This window comes from Sinohyriopsis cumingii, chromosome 9 (assembly GCF_028554795.1).
Source record: "Sinohyriopsis cumingii isolate HCF-2022 chromosome 9, ASM2855479v2, whole genome shotgun sequence".
NCBI lineage: Eukaryota > Metazoa > Mollusca > Bivalvia > Unionida > Unionidae > Sinohyriopsis > Sinohyriopsis cumingii.
In genome coordinates this window covers 72,585,694-72,599,786 of record NC_142969.1, presented here as the reverse complement: position 1 = coordinate 72,599,786, position 14,093 = coordinate 72,585,694, and the positions used below count along the sequence as shown (strand labels likewise).

At 39.5% G+C, this 14,093-nt stretch overlaps 1 protein-coding gene across 1 annotated transcript in view; it reads left to right on the top strand.

The window, feature by feature from the left end:
* The first annotated feature begins 12,048 nt into the window (after window positions 1-12,048).
* Window positions 12,049-14,093, top strand: part of LOC149792015 (unconventional myosin-Ic-like) — a 42,743-nt gene continuing 40,698 nt past the window's right edge. The window contains exon 1 of the mRNA XM_089970508.1: window positions 12,049-12,538. Coding sequence (XP_089826634.1) covers window positions 12,437-12,538 — 102 coding nt within the window. The 5' untranslated portion in view covers window positions 12,049-12,436. The remainder of the gene's footprint in view (window positions 12,539-14,093) is intronic.

Genomic DNA, 14,093 nt, shown 5'->3' with positions numbered 1-14,093 from the left:
ACAAATGGACCAAGAATTTCAGCCGCATCCCCTGCTCGTCAATTACGAGGCATCTCGCGACGGTATTGTTAGAAATCGTAGACTGAAGAAGCCGGTTGGATGGAAAAACAATCACGGGTATTTAATGTTTACTGCTGGAGGGAAAAAATGTCTCTGTCACAGAATCATCTATGAATGTTTCCACGGATTGATCAAAGATAGTCTCGTTATTGATCACATTGATTCTAATTATCAAAATAATAGACTGTGTAATCTGCAAGCAATCATTCAGAGTGAAAATAGTAAAAAAGGCCAAACTGGTAAATACTCAAAGAAAGCAAAACCCGTAAAGTCATTTGATACAACAACTCACGAGGAAAAAATATTTCAGTCGATGAATGAGGCAGGAAAATATTTTGACATTTGTATCGCCTCAATACAATTTGTTGCAGAACGAATATATCAAACAGCGATCTCAAAAAAGACGGGTCATAGAATTCGATTTTCATATATAACATCAAAGGGAGATAACTCGTTTTGTGATAGCGTTGCATGACAAGAGTTACGTCCCTTGAAGTCTAATTAATGTTGCGTCCCTTGAAGTCCAATTAATGTTGCGATTAATTAATCATTTTACGATGAAAACTAATGAAATACACGCTATTATCTAACAGCTGTATTCTTTTTTTTTAATGTTTTATTTGAGTATTTGGTTTCATTTAAATGCCGTGAAACACCATTAATAAGTATTTAAGGATTCAAACGATTCAAGGGAATTCAAATTAACACACACCTTGTGACTGACGCCGCTGTATTAGTCACTTTATATATAAGATGACTCGTTATAAGCCTGGGGCTTTCGAAAGCCAATTCAACTAATCAAAACTAACCCACGCTCTTGACCCGGGCGTGTGGTTGTCTTTTGTTCACAATCATGCAACCGGGTTAATTTAATTGGGTTGCTTTTGATTGGTTGAATTGGCCGTAGAGTTCCGCCCCGCCGTTTTATGTTTGTGCTGTCTTGTGCCGTCCCATCATCCATCAATCATTTCATTATAAATATATTCATCCTTAATTAAGTACATGTAGTGATGTCCCCCAAGCATATCTTCTGGGCGGTCTACGATGACGTTTGTCACCCTAGGCCTCCCTCCCGGAGATGTATGCTTTTGGGGTTCCAAGATGTGAATGTCCTTAATTAAGTATATGTATATGCCTGTAATCTGCCACAACACTCGAGTGGAGATCTACGGCATTGTACTGTCCATGTATGCCTGCAATCTGCCACAACACTCGAGTGGAGATCTACGGCATTGTACTGTCCATGTATGCCTGCAATCTGCCACAACACTCGAGTGGAGATCTACGGCATTGTACTGTCCATACAAAAAACGGGGTCAAAAATGGCCCAATAATTTTATTAAAATTTTTGATATTAGAAATAAGATGTTTTATAAGAATAATGAATATCGAAGACATCAATAATATATTAACTGAGATTTCAAAATTAAAAAATCAAGGAATTGAATTATCTGATGGTCTCGACAGTGAAAAAATATTATCCGATTATGAGATTATTAACGAACAGTCGAAACGGGGGCGTTTTACCCTGGCCCGCGAGTATTTTTTTATAAAACGATTACAACATACGATCAATGAAAACTTGTACCACAATGACGCAAATGCATTCATTGGACTATTCACTGCCGTTGAAATAATACGAAAAAAACTCGGACGTGTTTATGAACGACGCCGGGAGATTTCTAGTAAGATCAAAAACATTAGAAGGATTATAGACGAAAACTCCGTGGAGCCCCCGATGGTACACTCGGCGGAAAATTAGAAAATTGCGGATCAATTTACAATAATGGTAGGTGAATCACTTACTACTCGGCTAGCCAGAGAGCGGCTAGCAGCGCTTAAAAAGTTTATACCGTTACGAGACAGGGTGAGAGAGAAACTTCAAACGCGACAACAAATGCAAACCGATTTTACTGTTGGAAGCGAACAACTCTTTGCCCCGGTAACTAAAGCGACTAAGGATGTTACAGCGGCAACTGTACCCGTTCTTGGTGCGCTTGAAAAGATAGCGGCAGAGACAAAACAAACAAAAAGGTCTTTAGAAACACTCCCTGCAAAAATAGCGGCTGCTACAACACGGAGGCCACCACCACTCGCTATAACCGAACCACAAGAACCTTATGTTACAATGGCCGACGAGGAAGAATTAGGTGCTACTGCGAAAGAACCAGAAGAAGAAATACCCGAAGAAACACCCGAAGAAACATCGAAAGAAAAAAAGAAAGAGGGAAATATACCCCGTAATGTTCTTAAAAAGTCCGCAATAGATCAAATTAGAGACATCGACGACGATGAAGAATTAGTTAATTTTGTTGCTACAACATCAACTAAGAGCATTCGAGATGAGTATATCAATGAAGGTTACAAGAAAAAAATAACCTCGACGGAGAACTGGGCAAGAATAGTGTATTTAGCGAGTAAACATAGAGAAGCATTACCACATCGTGGTGATCCCGATTACGATAAATTCCTCGAGAAAGTTAAGAGTAGAACACCAAAAAAAGGAAAAGGATACCCTGTTGGTAAAGAATCCTACGGCGTTACCTGCCCTAATAGTGTTCTCAGTGATATATCACGGCTGGAAGTACTAATTGGAGGAAAACGAGCCGGAAATAACTCTACGGAAATAATCAATGAGGCCGCTGATATTTGCAAGCGGTTATTTGCAGGCGGTATTATGGACATTAATGCATATCGAACGCTCATAGACGAACTCGTGGATGATTAATTGGAAAACTGGTGTTTTTAATAAGGATGATCATACACTACAACCATGATAAACCAGTACTCGTCTACGTGGTAAACTCGCGATTGCCTGTTTACCGCGCGTACTATGGAGATGGTCTCGGTAGCACCATTGCGGGGTTATTTACAAGAATGGCTCCAAAAGTAGCGCCGTTAGCCAAACAATTAGGAATGAAGGCTATTGATGTTATTCGTGATAAGGGTATTAGTGCCATTGGAGATGTTGCCGGAAGGGCGTTTTCAGCCGCGCGGGACAAACTAATGTCATTGGTGAAATTCAGGAGAAAAAAACAGAAACCACCGGTAATGCCATCAACGACAGTGATGCCTGCAAATGTCAGTAAAGTAATAAATAACGCCGTGGAAGAAAAATTAGAGTCGTTGGCGACGACTTCGCCATCCGCCGATGCGGCAACCAACGCGCTCATGAACGCGATAGCGGGGAGTGGTTTAAATTCAAAGAATTTACGACGAAAAAATCGCAATTGAAAACATCAACATGATAAATAATAGAATGTTTGCGCGAACCGCTGATCCCGCGTTTGATATGGACGCCCCAGTGCGCAGGGATGATTCTGTCCGTGATTATCAATTTTATTCTTATTATGCAGCGCAACCCGACCTACGATCGCGAATTGAACTTCAAGTCCAAGATACCAGTAAATATTTTTTGCCGTGTGAAGCGTTTATCGAAATCGAGGGAGAACTCGTGACAAATGCCGCCGATAATGCACCATACGCAGATGACCATCGTGTTCGAGTTGGCTTCGTCAACAACGGTATCATGGCGTTATTTGAGAGCGCCAGATATCTTATTGACGGGCGAGAAATTGAATCAATAGAACGCGAGGTTGATGTTGCAACAACGATAATTGGGTTGGCGAGATACTCGGATGATTATACAAGATCGGCGGGCCCATCTATGATGTTTTCGAAGGACACCACCAATAACGCTGACCATCTTCAGTACGTTAACGTGCTGGCGGAAAGAGATACCGCAGTTGACCCACAGGCTGAAGCAGCCAATCCAGACCGCAGAGCAAGACCAGGCGCTAATTTCAATATTATAAAAAGCACCAACAATGATTACAATCTAGGATTCGCAGCACGAGTAGGAATGTTGCAAGGACCACGCCGACAGTTTTCATGCGCGATTCCACTCCATCACATATTTGGATTCTGCAGAAATGTCAGAAAAGTTGTCTATGGGGCTAAGCATACAATCGCGCTGACGCGAAGGGGCGATGATAACAATGCAATATGGCGTGCTGCTGGCGTCGCTGCCGGTAAAGTCGTTTTAACTAAAATGGCATTGTGGATGCCGGTGCTGACTCCATCAGTTACCACGGAAGCACGATTGTTAGCATTTATGGAACAGGGAGGGAAATCGTTGTTGAGTTGGCTAGCGGTAACAACTGATGCTAAAGAGGATAACGTCGCCGATACGTTTACATGGCACCTGGCGTCAAAACAGGGTGTTTCAGCCCCGCGTCATATATTCATAGCGCTGCAGAATAGGGAACGATTGGGTAGTCAAGAACGCAGCCATATGATATTTGATCAATTAGGAGTCAGGGATGTTTCGCTGAGAATAAACGGACAACAGGAACCATCCGAGGATATACAGCTTAATTACGGCGACAACCATATCGCACGTGTGTATCATCGATTGCTGTCGTATATGGGTCGTGATCAAAACGTCGACACTGGTTTGCAAATATCACAACTTGATTTTAAAAACCTGTATCCGATTTATTATTTTTCGCTGGAACATCTTGATTTAACGAGACAATCCGTCGTTGATATACACTTCCGAGCTCGTATAGCCCCGGGTGGTGTTAATTATAGAGCGGTTGCTGTCATTCTCAGCGATAAATCAATGCTGCTAGAAGGCGTTGGTGGACGAATGAGAATCGTTGATGCGCCAGTGGAAAACATGTAATTGAAAGCACAAAACGCGTTTACAATAAATGTCGTATAGTGTCGTCAGTGTAGAGTTGACTGATGGTCAAGTCAAGAAATTACGATCAAAGTCGGCTAAACAATGCGGAACCACAATAACGCTGAAGCCGTCACAGATGGCAGGTGGTAATCATAAGATATCGTTGACGGCGCGTCAAATAAAACATTTCAATGATGCGATGAAGAATAAAAAGGGTGTTCAAATAGATTTTTCAGCCGCAGCAATTAAAAACATGGAAAGGACCGGTGGGATATTTCCACTGTTAGCTGCGATTCCAGCGTTGATTGCCGCGGCCGCACCAGCAGTGGCTAAGGCGGCGGCGTTAGGAGCCGTTGGTACCGCGGCGGGGATGGCATTGAAGAAGGCAACCGGGAAAGGCTACAAAAAAAAACGACCCGTGGCCGGAAAGGGTCTAAGACTACCGGGAACCCCGTATTCATGGTACTCGGGAAAGGGTCTAAGACTACCAGGAACCGTTTATTGACTCGGGAGTCAATGACTCCCATGTCTAATTTTGATTTAATAGGCGCCGCAAACGCGCTAGCGATAAAAAACTTCAGAGGTGTTTTTATGAGGGATCAATTACCGGCGGCACCAAGGAATATTGAAACCGGCATAATTAACCTCGATGGGTCCTCCGGAGCGGGAACTCATTGGGTTGCGTACGCGATTGATCCGCGTGCAATCGTCTATTTTGATTCATACGGGTTAGCCCCGCCGAAAGAGTTCATGCGGTATATCCGGGCGTGTTCAACCCGGGCGTGTTCAGCCCGGGTTTTTTATTCCACGCTGCCAACACAGCAATTAAGTGACCCACCGATATGTGGCCGTGAGGTATTGAACGTACTCGCGGCGATTTCATCATCGCGGAAACCGCCTCATGTGGTTGTAAACGAATATACTAGTGGGGTCGTAGAGGCCCGGCGGGTTAATTAGAAACGCTGGTTTTTTTTACAATAACGATGATTGATATTTGGGGACGACCGGTTTCGGCGCTGAAAGAATCCACGGAAACGGCCGTCGCCGACATAAAAAAACTAATTGAGGATGAAATCGCTGATACGTTGAATTTAACCAGTGTTGACCCGGGCGAAATAGTTGTATTTCAAGACCGCCAGGGTAAATTGAAATCCGGTAATGTGTCACTGAATGACGTTTTAATACGACAGCGTGATGCCGCCGAGAACGCTATCGCGCTGTATACCAGCGACGGACGACTCAGACCAGGTAAACATATAGTGGAGATAGAGAGAATAATAGAATTAATCCGAGACGGTACTATAAGGTTGAATGAATCCGTGATCGAACTTGACGCGCATGTGAAAAAATCTGCCACCGAGGTGAAAAAATCTGTCACCGATATACAACTCACTACCGCTAGTTTTTTTGGAACCCCGACGGTAACCGAACCGAATCTTGCAACAATAAAAAATACTATTTTGGAGTTTACGACGCTGTCGGGCCAATTTACCTCGTTACGAAAAAATTTTAACAGGGTTGATAGCGCCGTTGATAAATTCCTTGGTAAAAAAAATGTCAAACCGGATGAGATTACAATAACTATAAATGATATTACTGCGTATAGACAGGAAATAGAAACAATCAAAACTGATGTTGCAACGAACAAAAGGAGTGTAGACGTGCATGAACGGGAAATAGGAATAATCGGCGCTAATGTTGCAACGATCATAAATAATGTAGACTCGCATGGACGGAAAATAGAAACAATCAAAACTGATGTTACAACGATCATAAATAATACGGACACGCATACACAGGAAATAGGAACAATCAAAACTGATATTGAAGCGAACAAAAAAAATATAGACGCGTATTGGCGGGGAATAGGATTAATCAAAACTGATGTTGCAGCGAACAAAAAGGGTATAGACGTGCATACATATGAAATAGGAACAATCAAACTTGATGTTGCAGCAAACAAAAAAAGTATAACCGAGAATACACGGGAAATAGAAACAATCAAAACTAATGTTGCAGCGAACAAAAAAGATGTGGACACGCATATACAGGAAATAGGAACGATTAAAACTGATGTTGAAGCGATTAAAGACGGACTACCGAGAGTAGCAGAGCAATTCGAAAAAATAAAAATCCCTCATGAGAACATCATCAACACAGTATACACAATTCGGCATGGATCATTCGATTGGACTCCTACACAGAATACAGTAAATATCACCGCAACTGTTAAGGGCATTTATCGATTGACACTGGTTTCAATGATGCAGTTTAATATATTATCGTCGAGTTCATCCGGGTTTAACAATACAATATCAACAATTATAGACAAGAACGCAACTGAACAGTTTACAATTTATGCCGTTGATAGAAATCTAGCCCGGGCAAACATTACATGGTATGTGGAATTTGCAGCGAATCTAAGTAATTAAAAACACTAGCTCTTTTAAAATAAAAATGACCACCAAGGAAGTTGAATCAGAGGTATCACCGACGTCACATCAATATCGATTCGATACCGCAAAAGAATTTTCCGCGAACTTGAAAACGCTTTCCGAACAATACCGTGTAAAAATAAAAAAATACCGTCGTAAAATAACCGCCATCGACGCGGTCGTGTACTCGGTGTCGGGTATAGTAGCTGGCGCCGGTGTTATTTTATCCACGGTGACCACGATAACCCCGATCGCTGTTCCAATCGCTGTCTCCGCAATGACAACAGTTGCTGGAGTTGCCAACGCAATCACTAGGAAGATATCATCGTGTTTTCAGAAAAAACTCAACGAGTATACAGTAAAACATCAAATAGTATCCGACGCATACTCGAAATTATCCGGGTTGATCTCGTTATCGATTGATAATTTGTTCGTATCCGATGTTGAATTCTCCACGATGGTCCAGTTATATAGCTCCGCGATGTCAAAAATCGAGGATTTTCAACTGGAAGCCGAAACCACCTGGTTGTTAAAATTAGACACTAAAAACAACGAATAATAATAATGTCGCTGAACCCCGAAGGGTCTCAATTACTTCAGCGGATCGCGGAGAACACCACTCCGGTACAAACAAGTATGATATCGATAACATCAACGAAACCCGAATTCAGTGTGAACTTCCCATCACCGGTTCCAGTAAAGGAAATAGCGCTGGCAAAATTGCGAGTATATCACAGTTGGCCTAATATCCGAGCGGACGCATTTAACGGACAACAACCTAATAACTCGCTGGTTTTTGCACGGACAAATAAACCCGATGGGACCCCAAACTGGGAGGAGGTTACAATACCAACTGGGTCATACCAAATAGAGCAAATCAATAAAGAATTTCAACGCAGGATAAAATCGATCACAGGAAAGGAATCAAAAATCGCTATTACGGTTCATGAACCGACGTTATCGTCGACGATTGAAATAAGCACACCGGGGTATATGGTTGATATTTATAACAGTTCAATAAGAACCATACTAGGATGGCCTGAGAATCCACCCGCGGACACCCCCCCCATCAACTATCCTCAGACACGATAACGGAGATGGTGGTAGGCATATTGCTCCATACAACGTAAATATCGCATCAGTGATAGCGATCAATCTAGTGTGTGATGTTATCGAAGGGAGTTATCAGGTGGATACCAAGCAATCAAATCAAGCTCAACAGGGGTATATCCTTTATTCGTTTTCACCAACAGCCCCTCCGGGATTTTTGATCATTGAGAGTCCGATTAATCCGGTCTATATGCGATGCCATGATCGGTTTTTAACGAGAATTAATTTCAGACTTACCGATCAGTCAAATAACCTAATTGATCTGCAAGAGGAGGAGTTAGTGATCACTCTGTTTGTAAGATCATAGCAGCAGGGGGGGGCGATGACATCGACGCGGTCGTCGATGTGCTTACCGGACGCTGACGACGCTGGGGATCGGCGCGCAGAAGGTGTTAATTAAACCAAATGACGTCACCATCGTGTAGGATGGACCGTCGTCGTTTTTTTTTTACCAGGCGCTGACGACACCGGATCCGCTGAGTGCAGAAGTAATAATTAAGCAAAATAACGATTGGACAAAATGTCCGATTCGCCCCCTCTGCTGCTACTGAGATCTTGATGTTTCTCGTTGTGAATAGTATGGTCAATATTCTGACCTATTTCACCACGTGGTCACACGAAGTTAGGAGGACAAACTGGCCCGACTTTCCCTAATACGTAGGTGTTGGACACGCTTTGGACCTGTGCTAAACATATAACTCAGCCAAAGAAAGAACACTTGACATATGCTGAAACATGTATTAACTGACCTCTTAACAAGACTGGATAAACCGCAACTTCATTTTTAATTATTCTTATTAATTATGCAAATTCCATTTTCTCATCCTTGTATCAAGATTGTATTTCTTAATATAGCGACTACGTGTTTGGGCAAAAGCAAAACTTCTCAGAATAGCTGCAGTCAATTAAAGCAAAGTCTTCTTGCCTATTAACTCGAGCTATGTATGTCTCTATTTTTTTTCTAATTGTTGGCATCCCGTTTGTTCATGCACCATCTTTATTTTTATGACTTTGCAGCTGCAAGTTTACTTTTTTACTTTTCCTGATTCAAGAAACTAAGTTTAACAGAAAAGGTATTTTTAAAACTATAAAAACTCGTTCATGAACAAAATTATTAAACAATTAAAAAGTTTTTGAAATCATGTTTGTAATACACCTTTCCATATATGATACTATAAAAATTAAACCGTATTTGCGCTTCTAAAAAATCACAAAAACCTCCAGTAGTAGTAATATTCAATTATCAAATTTTTTCTCAATATGCTTTAAAACCCTAATCCGAAACAGGGCTCATATCCATTTTCTAATTATTAAAAATGTGTTCAAAAACATAAATTCTTGATCTCAAAATTGTAATAGGTTTTTGCATTTAAACTTATCAGACAAAATTTGTCTGAGCCTTGTTAGGTGAAAGCATGTACAGATATATAATATATTTACCAAACGTAGTACATCCACGCCATGACAGTCCTTCACAGCAGTATTTCTTTTAATTTTGTCCTTTGACCATTTCATACAAACTTGTAAAAGAGTTTATTTTTAGTTCACTATGAACCTTCTTAAGATAGATTTGGAAACAATAATAGAAAATGAATAATTTTATAAATAACAAAACTTCATGTTACTGTTATCTTTCTAGTTCGAATTAATGACGTCTTGTTCCCATAAGTCAGCAGGTTCTTACTTTCCACGAGTTTAAACGGATAATTACAAGTTGCTACTGTTTTTTTTTTAATAAGTTATCAGAAAATCTTATAACTCAACACAACTTCAATGAATGTTTACATTCTGTACAGGGGCCACGAGTGGCCGAGTGGTCCAAAGCGCTCTCAGTTACGGATCACTGCCATCTCACATCTGTCTGTGTGGGTTCGAGTCTCGGATTCGGGCAATGTGGGTATGCAAGAAATCTTGCCAGTAGCTTCTCGTGGGTCGGTGGTTCTTTCCAGGGTTTTCCCGGGTTCTTCCTGCACCATTAATACTGGCCGCCATGTATAGCCTATCTTGTGCTGAAAAATGGCGTTAAACCCTAAAACAACAACAACGTTCTTTACAAAATTTATCGTTGATAACTATTTTTACGTGCACAAACACACACAAATACATTTCTCTCTCTCTCTCTCTCTCTCTCTCTCTCTCTCTCTGTATGTATTCTCAGTACACTTCCATTCGTTGTTGTTCAGCGGATGCAAAAAGAACCTAGCAGAAAGATAAAAGGGTTGAAGGCAAATAAATCCGAACTTAGTTGATAGAGAATTACAAAACCAGTCTTACAATCTAGTTGGCTGACTTTGTATCAGATTTCGTAGAGTGAGCCAGCTTGAAATGAATATCAGACTTCTTCAAGCAACAACTCCTTCATACTTATTATGTTTCTTGTTTCTCGCCTAAAATAAACAGAAGAAAGAAAGCAAAGGAAAGAATGTTGCAATGAAAGAAAGATAAACAAACGAAATCAAATCTCATATTTGAATCGATGAAATTACTATTTATTTTTAGTTTGATATTTATTAAATCCACCTTAATGAATGTATTGTTAAAATGCAATAACTGCATTGATAATAATACAAGTGTTCATGAATACTCTCTCTCTCTTTTAATATTATTAGGACGATTCGTTTTTGTTCTCTTGTTATTTGATTTATTTCGAAGGTGGTTCTGTTGATTCGACAGTACATCATATAGTCTGGTTCCCTTATTCACATGCTCCCTGCGTGTCACTCTGCTGTATGTATAGCGGAGTACAACACAGGTATCATACGAAGCAAGGAACCATACAACACGTCATATGGGTTACATGAGTATTGCTATTTCGTGTGTTCTTTTGTAACTGACTGACTGTCGCAGGGTCTAGTCCAGAGACAGACATTTAACGGTACGCGTGCCATAAGATGGCACATCAAGAGGTTTTGTATAGCACGTAAGTGGCAGCCAAAAAATCTTACTTTTAACAGTGCTACTCTCTTGCTAGTGGTACGTTCTTTTTGTAATTAATCCTGAAGAAAAAAAGTGGCACACTATGTAAAATAGGTTGCCGACCCCTTGGTCTAGTAGCTACGGACCTTTTATGTTTCAGATGTACTTATTTTGATTTCATTATATGTATGTTTGCACAAAGCCTATTGTTAATTTCCATCATTATGTTCAGTTGTAGCTGTGTTCAATTACTACAAAAATAAAAAATTGGCTTTAAGGTCGAAATAAGCAATAATTGCATAATTTTTCAATTAATTTTCAAATGTTTTCATGCTACTATAAATGTTAACTGCAATGTTTCACGATAATTGGATCTGTATCAGGTCATATATAGAGAAATGCTAATATTGAATGCTTTTCAAGACAACATGTGTCCTTTGTGCGTGCAATTGTTAGTTCTCTCGACGGAGAAATGTAGAGATCCACCCATCGGCGCCTGCACATAGTGGCAAGGGTTTGATACTTGCATCCCTTCCTCCCCATTTCACTCAAAAAATACTTTTGCTACATCAGTAAAAATTTAATGGCCGACCACTACATGTTTGAAGCCAGCCTCGGAAAAAAATATTATACGGGCGCCTTTGGATATATCTGAACCATGGACATGCCATGAATATACACGTAAAACATTTTTATACACATATCCAACCAATACAATGGATTAAAACCTCCGTTGAATGCCTTTATTTGCCTCGTTAGAACTTCCTGGTTTCTGCCACGCGGGATTGGTGGTGAGCGATGAACTAAGAAGTATATTGTTTCTTTGCTTATGTACACGGGTAAAGGCTGTATATTCACTGCATGGACAAAGTTACAACCGTTATATTGAAAATCCAGAGGAATTTATCTTATGCTTAAATGAACATATTGTAGATTAAAAACAGCATATCCTCTAAATAATGGTACACGGAATTAATCGATGTTTTTACCAAAATGCAAATTTGTACTGGAAGGATTAATTTGCTGACATGAAAGCATGACTTTAAACCAATGGTAAATACTCAATAGAAATAGGCTTTTGAAAACATTGACGAAAGCTATTGAGAGTTATTGATTTCGCTTTGTACTGACTACCACAACAAAAGAGACTATTTCATAATAGAGCCATTTTATATATCTGATCTGAAGGTAACTGTGCCATACCTAAGTCAGAACAGGAATCAACAAAATGAAGGCTGATAATACAGACGATTTGTCCCAGCTGGAACAACTAGACAACACAATTATTTTAAAAGTTTTGAAGACAAGATACGAGAAAGATATCATATACGTAAGAAAACTCTCTCTCCTTCTCTCTCTCTCTCTCTCTCTCTCTCTCTCTCTCACACACACACACACACACACACACACACACACACACACACAGAGCTTCGCCCATTGAACAGAGAATACTCTCTTGGAGAAGAGAGTACAATTTATGCTATGGATAAATTGATGCAGGATTTAGTAAGACAAAATGTGCACTATATCTATCTATCTATCTATCTATCTATCTATCTATCTATCTATCTATCTATCTGTCTGTCTGTCTGTCTGTCTATCTATCTATCTATCGATATATCGATCTATCTATCTATCTATCTGTCAATGTTTATTTAGTCAGTATGAGCGCAGTCAATTGTTCAACTGTATATATGTCAGTTTATATATCAATGCAATACAGAACAATACCCTTTATATAAAAATGCTTCACATTACTACCGAAGAATATGTAACAAATATCGATCTGTACCGTTACCTGCAGATATGACAATTTCATATAGGTAGGTAAGTATACAGATAGAAAAATTAATTAGGTTGGTAGTCTGTTCCTCATGTTTGTACGATTAAAATAAATCCTTAAGTAGTTTGGTATTGTCTTCTTATTGGTTGTTTGATTTAACATGCACGGTGTCTTTCAGATACTTTGTCCCATAGAATGTCTTTTTAATCGTAGAATAACATCTTTAAGAGATATAGTTTATATGACAAACTGAATATTAGTTTAATTTAACTTTTCATGTATTATTTACCATGAAATATCGTTTAAAGTAGCAGAACTTTCCAAATATATCGTACTTTCATGCAATTAGTTATTCCACTGGTCAATAAATTCGACTATGGACTTACTGCTCGCTTCGTATACGTTTCATATAATGAATGACAAAATAGTGATATTTGTTATCTCTCTATGTTCAGACGTGGGAAATTCATTAAGAATTGGATGGAATTTACCACACCTCAGAAGACTGTAGTAATAAATTAATTTCTGTATGTGGAAAAGAATTACAGTATTCGCCCTATAACTCGTAATCTGTGCAGTTGATTTCTATACACAGTCCCAATGTCAAAATTTGACGTCAATATTAAGAAGAAAAGAAGAAAGAAAAGAGAACATACCTAACGAACAAAACAGCTAGAAAAGAAAAGTAAATCAACAATGTTTGTAAAATCACTAGTGATATTTCACCCGCGACTGATTAATATTTATGCGTATCGAAAAGCAGCAAAGCTTCATCTGAAAAGAATGTTCAAAGGCTCTATATTAACTGTTACCCATTTTGTACTTCGTACTTTGAATGCATATACAGGACGTAATGTATGAAAGCTATCAATATTTCTATACAGGAGGTCGTGCGTTGAGACTTTGCATTCAGTATGAATGGTGTCACATTGCAAAGGTTTTATATGCCTCTTTCAAATATATCCATGCACCAGATTATGCATTACACTAGGAAGTTTTAGAGGGAATTACGTATCATTCAATGGAGTAAATCGGACTCCGTCGGAATAAGTGAAACTATTTCGCAAAGGTCATAATTATAATAGACCAGTGTTACAATCTC